This window comes from Zea mays, chromosome 10, assembly GCF_902167145.1.
Source record: "Zea mays cultivar B73 chromosome 10, Zm-B73-REFERENCE-NAM-5.0, whole genome shotgun sequence".
Lineage (NCBI taxonomy): Eukaryota > Viridiplantae > Streptophyta > Magnoliopsida > Poales > Poaceae > Zea > Zea mays.
The window spans coordinates 82016080-82023892 of NC_050105.1; the positions used below are offsets into that span (position 1 = coordinate 82016080).

Below are 7813 nucleotides of genomic sequence, written 5' to 3' on the forward strand. Positions count from 1 at the left end.
CAGAAAGAGTCATGCCTCTAATCTTGGTAATGTTGTTACCTAGCATGTAAAGTTTGAGGTTACGCCCTCTAATCTAGACAATATTGTTACTTGCCATGTAAATCATATTCTATATATACATGAGTACAACTTAAAATAAACTTTTACTTGTGCCAATTTAACACGACGCATTTGAAGACAAATAAATACGTCATATATATTTATGAAGAGCTTCGTTGAAATGTAGGAGTAGGGATTTTGCAGAAACTATACAGAAAATTTATGAAAATCAGTTATTTCTATAGAAAAACAGATGAAACAGGAAAGTTTCCTACACTCAAACGGGGCCCAAACGACAAAAACAAATCCAATTCGCTCCTTTGCTGATATTGATTTGGCGACTGAGGTTGCTCTAAGAAAACAAGAACTTTGGTGAGACTTTATAGACCCTGTTCATTTCAGTTTTTCTGTAGAGAAATCTAAGTGTCACGAGGATTACATATATAGAAAGATAAATGATTTTATAGAGTTTAAGATCAAGATAGTGACGGATGCATACTATCACGATATGCATACTATCATGATGGCTCTGCAGATTCTATATTTACGTTAATTTTAGATGGTTTTCACTAAAAACGATTCTCACAAAAGCGAGCTGATTCTGACGGTCAGAAGCTGAAACAAACAAGCCCGTTATCAAAGAAGAATTACAGGAGTTTGTTAAAAAAAAGAATTGCACAAGTAGGAAATTATGCTTGAAAATCCTAATTTTCCGGTAACACCATGGACCATGGTGCGCGGGGTAGTTGCAGCTGTTAGGAGCACCGAGCACAATAATTTGTCTGTTCTTCGGCCTCCATCCCCGCAGGATAGAGAAAGAGGGAGCTCTAGACGGGGAGGCTCCCAAATCGATATTTTTTCGCATCTGTTCGTTCTCCGACGCGGCGGCGAATCTGAGAACCCCTCGCTGAGTGGTCGGCGGCGAGTCCGTGATGGTCGGCGGCCGGCGGGCGCGGACATGCACAACCGCTCCTCCTCCTCCGCCGCCGCTGCGTCGTCGTTGCCGCTCTCCCCCGCCGACGGCTTCCTGCGCGGTAGTAACCGTGACGACCAACCTCCCTCCCCCGTTCTCATTCTCGCTACTCTTCTGGGATTCCCGTCGAGCACCTCGCTTACCGCATGATTTTCGCCTGTTTCCTGGGTCGTCTGGTGGTGGCTGTGCAGTGAAGGACGGCGTGGACGGAATGATCAAGTACGTCGCCAACGAGCCCTCCGTCGGGCTCTACTTCGTCCAGCAGCACGCCCGGGCTTCCATGCCCCTCCTCCTTGACGTCAAGGTCCACCGCCTGGCCTTGCTTCGCTTCCTTCCCTTTGCGCATGTTGAGCTGTGCTTTGGGGGATTAGGAGGCGATTTGTCTGTAAGGAAAGCATATCACCCAAGGGATGGATGAAATCAAAGATTTGTGCTTTATTGGGAGACAAGCTGAAAAGAATAAGATATTCTTTTGTGTGTCTTTGCTGCATTACTAGCAAATTAGGGTGTGCATATCTAGTAGCTTGTTAGTTGGTTGCATCGCAGATTTGAGTTTATGCACATCCTTACTAGATTACCATGATACCGTTCAAGTGCTTGGTCTAATATAATTTCTTGCTGTTGGGTATCTATATGGTTTAGTTTGGATACAGTTAAGCTTTAGTGTTGTGCTTGATTAGCAACTAGGTTTCCAGTGGTGTAGGATTGCAGGATATAGTTTCATGAAAACTATTCACTGTTTTTAATGGCTTTATGAGCACAAATTTGTGCCACTTTTTTAGTGTAAGATAAGATGTAGGCCCGTTTGGTTAGAGGGACTAATCTTTAGTCCCGTTTAGTCTCAATTTTGCCAAAAGGAAGGACTAAAGTAGGGACTAATTGGTTCTAGTCCCTCACATGGGTGCTAAAAGGGACTAAAGGGCAACATTTACTCCAATTGTCCTTGCCTAGAAAACTGGTGTGAAACAAGAAAAGAGGTATTTTGGTATTTTTGTGTTGCATTTAATGTTTAGAATATGTGTAGTCCCTACAACTAAACAAGGTAGGGAGTAAAGTTTAGTCTTTGAGCTAAACTTTAGTCATAGGACTAATGGAACCAAACGGGCCATACTATCATCTGAATTAGTCAAATACAATTCTGTAGCAAACAAAGTAATATTTGTCTTGCTGCTGGTAAATCTGCTGAACCGTCTGTTGGTGTGGTCTGCTATTGGTAGTTGGTACAACAAATCAAGATGCTGCATTTCATGATCTTTGATCTAACACAAGTTTTGTTTCTGTCATCAGGGTAAGCTCGTAGAGAAGACGCGTGAGGTGACATTGCACACTGAAGACATGGAGGATTCTATTTGCGCTGTGAGATCCATGGCTGATTTTGGACTTCCACTTGCTGATGACATGATCAAGGACATAAATAGATCACTGCAAATAATGTCAAAGACCCAGCCAAAGAGAGGGTACAGATATACTAATTCTTGGGAACTTTACTTTATTTTTACGATTATTAGCTTTACAAGTATGCTAGACTTTTTTCTTCACCTTTTTTATGACTAAAATGTCTTGGCCTTTTTGCCTTATTCATTTAAGAGCAGTCCAACTTCATATCTTCTATATATAGTCTGAAGTTAATTATCTTTTGCATAAGCTCTCCAGTTAGGTTCCAAACCAGGATCTTGCTTCTTAGCCAATAAACTACTATAGAACTTCACTTGTCAAACCCATAATGCCCTGTTGTACATATCTTGTTTTGGCTGAACGTCATCTTGTATGGTTTGTTTTAAGACAACTTTCATTGCTATCAGGTTGATCCAAAACCCCAGTTGGGGGTTCCAGTCAAGGAAAAGCTCAGGAACTTGGGACGAACTGGGCTCTACCAATGGAAGTAGCAGCAGGAACTACCTCTCTTCAATGTTCAACACGGCGAAGCAAAAGGCATCGGGTCTCAGGTGGCCGCAGCCTAATTTTGCAACAAAAGATGATACTAGCGAGAACTCGGCGTCGTCTTCTGCCCTGGAATCGCCACAAGCTGGTGGGCAAGGTGCATCTACACCAGATACAGAGAAGGATGAGCTCCCCATTTCAAGTCGGTTGTCAGAGGGTACGGCCGCAAACCGTAGCCTGCCTGCTACCGGCGTCTCGGAAACAGTGGAGGCTTACAACAAGTTCAAAGAAGAGCAGGAGCTGAAGCTTCGTGAGTGGCTAAGAGACTCTGAAGAAGCCGTCAATGATAAAGACTGAGTGTGCTAAAGCTGCTTCGGCCCTGTGCCTCTGTTATTAGATATATGGTACATTCTGAACTAAAAAGAAACATAGCACTCTGTTAATGAAACAGAGGTTGATTGGTATAGATGCACAAGATGCCGAAAGACTGTAGTTTGTGATGAAGGGGTTGGTCCGGACGATTGTAACGTGACTTATTTATAGATGCCATTGCATAGTGTTTGTCTCAAGCCTCATGTGTAATTGAATCACGATAGATAATAGATAAAAGATGTTGTCTGTTTCTGTTCTTGTGATCCAAGTATACAGCTCCCAGCATATAAGCATTGGAAAGTTTCTGTATCTGACTCCTATGATCCTATCAGCAGTTGCCCCAACAGCATCTCAAGTTTTCAACACAGAACAAACAAGATCACAGCTGCTCCGCCTGTGTGGTCAGTTCATCTAGTTCTTGTCAGAGCACGCAACGCCGTGTCAGCCGGTGCTAGTTTTTATTCCGAAACTGATTCTATTTTTTTACAGTATTTTATCTCTGAATTGTAGCAGTAGCGTTCGAACAGCTGGTTTAACTGGTTTAAAGCTGCAGCGAACAGAATTGGTTTGAAGATAATTTTAACGTCTCCTGATTACGCATTCCCATGTGCGTACATGCCGAGTGCATTCGCGTATATGCTGAACTCTAAAGCCTTAGACGAGTCTCCGTGTACCAATGGATTGAATATGGCAATCCAAAAAGGATTTCGCACTAAACGAGCTACACTTGAAATTAGGAATAAAATATTTTTTTAAGTTTGGGTAAAATAAACAAACATCTAGAGTTATCCTAATAACTCAGACTATATTTTAAGTTGGACCGAGGTAGCATTTGAATGAATTAATGGTTTACTGCCTTGTTTAGAGGTAAATTGAAGTCGAACGTTAAATAATGACAAATGAAAGAAGCCACCAGGATACCGCGCATTTATCTCATGCTAATCTTTCCTGCTATATAAACCAGACCAACCCTGCAGGCTGCAGGGTGAAGCAGCCGGTAGTACTCAACCCTCAACACACCCAGTCACAATGGCGACATCCGTGAAGCGCAGCCACAGCTGCAGATGCCAAGTACTCTTCCTGCTTGCGTTGGTTCTTCTGGCATTCGTCTCTGCGAGTCCTACACCCATCAGCGGCAAGTAGTGCACGACTCAGTCTCGTATTTTGGCCATATACGTTTCGGTTTGTACCCGTCGTCGGTTCATCTGTTCCTTTTCCTTGGACATGGAGAAGATCGATTACATGTCTGTTTGCGATGTTCAGGTCAGAGCATTGACGACGGCAGGAAGAGCAAGACAACGGTCGTCGTCGGCGGCGGCAACGAGGCAATCGTCGACGAGGACAACGACATATTCAACGGGTGCCACTACAATAACCAGAATCCCCATTATTCGTCGGCGCTGTTCTGCTGCAGCAAGGACAAGCTGTGCTGGGCGTCGTTGCCGGAGTGCGCCGCCAACTGCCCTTGCAAGACGAACTGCTAGACGATGATGAGCTTCGAGTCTCCAGTTCATACATGATCCATGGTTGTGTTATTGGATGAAGATGTACTAGAGAGGCAATCGCCAAAGATGCAGTCTTGATAGCAACTGAGAATAATCGTACGATAGATATTGGGCTAAACCAGGACCAGGAGTATCCAAAAATTGTTTTATAGCACCCTTGGCCCCGGCGCCCCGCCCTCACCAATCATGCATGCGCACTGCTCCACCTCACGCCGCCTCCTCCTCTCCGCCCCCTCGACCGCGCTTCCACTACCGGTGGTCGGCGGCTCTCGCTACCTCACCTCACGCCGCCGCGATCTCATTCCTACCCTCTCCTGACCACAGTGTTACCAACGACCACTTTGCCACGACGCCTCTGCCCTAGCTCCGCCCAACCGTTGCCTCGAATTGCATCCTCTCATGACCCGATTGTATCCTCTAATGGCAAAATAAACACAACACATCACCTTGGACCTTACCACAATGCGGGCGATCCAAATTTTTCCTTGAGACTCTTAAAAATTCTAGTTCAAAAATGAATACAAATAGAGGCTGATTATAATCCGATTCGATCCTTAAATTTTGCTTACATTTTGTAGTGTAAAATCTAGAGCCCGTTATCACCCCTAACCACACCGCATCACATCTATTGGAAAATATGACATATGCTCAATCCCCCAATGGATGTGACGGTTATCTCGCCAAGCAACACACCTTTTCCTTCACTTTTATATATATATTAGGTGAGTGCCCGTGCGTTGCAACGAGACCACTACATTGCAACCTTTAATATCATACAGACTTCTCTATATGATAGTACAATACTTGCACATTGCTACGGTTTATATATATCATAATAGCTACATGTTAGATCAAGGACACACATAATTGAGAGGTAAAAATTAGATTCCAATACTTTCTCAAGTAGTTTAACTCAAATTTTAGCCCGCCCGTCGTCTGGGTCGTCGTCGAGCCCGCCGCCGACGCGCCCGCCACCGCCGAGGTGCTCCGCGGCACCGACATCATGTACAGGCACCTCGCCTTCAAGCCCGAGGACAACTTCACCACCGCCGACACCGAGGCTCACGTGCAGCGGAACGCCGCGCTCGCGCACGTCGAGAAGCACCGACTCGCCGGCGTCCTGCACTTCGCCGACGCCTCCGGCGTCTACGACGTCGGCTTCTTCGACCAGATCCGCCAGATCGACGCCAGATTGATAAACTGTCACACCCGTCTTTAAGGAACAAAGCCGGGTGCATCTCATACATACGCCAAGAAGATAACATATATAATAACAGAGTGTATAGAGATAAATGTCACAATAATCAGAGTATTTATTACATAGCAGAAGTCTTATTACAAAATAAAATATAAATATAAAACGAACTAAGGATCGTCCTTGACGCAGAAGTCAACTGGGGAAATGCCATCTAGATCAGATCAAACTCCTCGCCTTGTGGCTCTTCCAGAACCACCTGTTCTTCTCCTGTGGGGGTGTGAGACAGCAAGGGTGAGCTCACACATGATCATAGCTCAACAAATTGTGGGGAACCAGTGGGCATGAACTCACCAAAGATGGGAGTTCATGTGATGTGTAAGGCTAGTCAACAACAGGGGTTAAAGCTGAGCATTGCTTTTAATTAGTTGGTCAAAATTTTATTAGCAGTTACTAGATGTAAGTAAATACCAAACCTTAAATAAAGTAATAGAACAAAATTTAATAATAATCCCATGCATATGCAAATGATAAAATTGAATTTAAGTTCCATAAATTAATCATCAGAGAGTCCTGAGCTGCTCATGACCGTGAGCTCGGCTAGTATACCAGTTTTACACTCTGCAGAGGTTGTACCCTTTACCCACAAGTCATGTTACCCATTTGCCAAGGGATCACGACTCCTATACACCTCTACCTAGGAAGCAAGGCAGGGAAACACTACGACGCCTTTACAAAGTTCCACTAGCTTCCGAAAACCCGCTACAGTTTATGGGAAGAGCACTTGCAAGAATCCCCCGTCTGACCACCATCGTAGCAAAATCAACCCGAGAACCTCCTTGCATGCAACTCCCCTACTGCCCTTGCTCCTTTCAGGTAAGGTAGTCTTCCACTAGCTTTCCTAATTAGTTAGCCAAGGGGTTCCATTCCTCCCTTGTGGTGGCACATGTTTCTCAAGTTAAGCTCTATGTTCCAATTAACATTAATGATCTTGACATGAACATAAATATAATAACAAAAGAATTGGAACTTAGATATAATAAATGATTATCCCAGAACCATGTAAAGCAATAGCAAACTACCCAAGTGATTCAGGGGTAAACAAGGTAATGAGATAAACAATCTAGGGTGACCTATCGGGTCCCATCAAAATTAAACCTATGCATGAGTAAGTGACATTAAAGAACATTATTGGGTAAAAAGTGGTCAAGGGCACAACTTGCCTTCAATGAGCTCCTGCTCAGCTACTTCTATCTGCTGCTCACCCGGATCCTCAGTCACGGGCTCTTCTACTCGCCACAATACAAACAAGCATAGTATATATAGAGAAAATGAACATCACACCAAACATATAAACAAAATACACAGTAATAATCTACACATTAAAATAAAGTCCTAGGAACAGGAATCATAATTTTTGGAGTTATAGATTTTAAGATATGAATTTCCAAAGGTTTTATGTGCTTAAAATAGGATTAAGTGAGAATTTATTTTTACTGTTGTTTTCATGACAAAACAGAGACTCTATGTGATAGAGAATAATATTACAAAATTTTAGAAACTGGAATGGGTTAATTTGAATTAACAATGAATTTATAAGTTCTAGACATTATTTATACATTAAAAATCAATTTATAATTTAAATTCTCGGGTTAAATACCATTCTGGAGTGGGCCTCATTTTCCAGAGAGTACAGGGGTGCCTGGGTAAAATTTCTAAGACATAGGGAACAGTGTCCCTGGACCGTGGGTTCATTCCTCTGTTTCACGTGGACTCTTTAGCAATTTGCGCAACCGAAGGGGTATCGCAAGATTCTGGCCGCTAGATCACGATTGAACGGCCCGGATT

The 7813-nt window shown here is 43.5% G+C and overlaps 2 protein-coding genes across 3 annotated transcripts; both read left to right on the top strand.

The window, feature by feature from the left end:
* The first annotated feature begins 764 nt into the window (after window positions 1–764).
* Window positions 765–3518, top strand: LOC100276076 (uncharacterized). Its single transcript, NM_001149956.2, has 4 exons — window positions 765–1073; window positions 1204–1316; window positions 2300–2469; window positions 2815–3518. Exons 1-4 carry the CDS (start codon window positions 770–772, stop codon window positions 3248–3250), a joined length of 1023 nt encoding a protein of 340 aa, NP_001143428.2. The 5' UTR covers window positions 765–769; the 3' UTR covers window positions 3251–3518.
* A 728-nt stretch (window positions 3519–4246) lies between these two features.
* On the top strand, window positions 4247–4920 carry LOC541993 (androgenic embryo 3). Of its 2 annotated transcripts, none has more exons than XM_035963212.1 (2): window positions 4247–4447; window positions 4529–4888. In XM_035963212.1, the coding sequence occupies exons 1-2, from the start codon at window positions 4330–4332 to the stop codon at window positions 4747–4749; spliced, it is 339 nt and encodes a 112-aa protein (XP_035819105.1). In that variant the 5' UTR covers window positions 4247–4329; the 3' UTR covers window positions 4750–4888.
* The last annotated feature ends 2893 nt before the right edge of the window (window positions 4921–7813 follow it).

Excerpts from the sequence above, each read along its gene's own strand:
- LOC100276076 (NM_001149956.2), top strand. The coding sequence starts at position 770 with ATGGTGCGCGGGGTAGTTGCAGCTGTTAGGAGCACCGAGCACAATAAT. Across the intron at positions 1,317-2,299 it reads CCCTCCTCCTTGACGTCAAG|GGTAAGCTCGTAGAGAAGAC; the intron begins GTCCACCGCCTG and ends TTCTGTCATCAG. Across the intron at positions 2,470-2,814 it reads AAGACCCAGCCAAAGAGAGG|GTTGATCCAAAACCCCAGTT; the intron begins GTACAGATATAC and ends CATTGCTATCAG.
- LOC541993 (XM_035963212.1), top strand. The coding sequence starts at position 4,330 with ATGCCAAGTACTCTTCCTGCTTGCGTTGGTTCTTCTGGCATTCGTCTC. Across the intron at positions 4,448-4,528 it reads TTTTGGCCATATACGTTTCG|GTCAGAGCATTGACGACGGC; the intron begins GTTTGTACCCGT and ends TGCGATGTTCAG.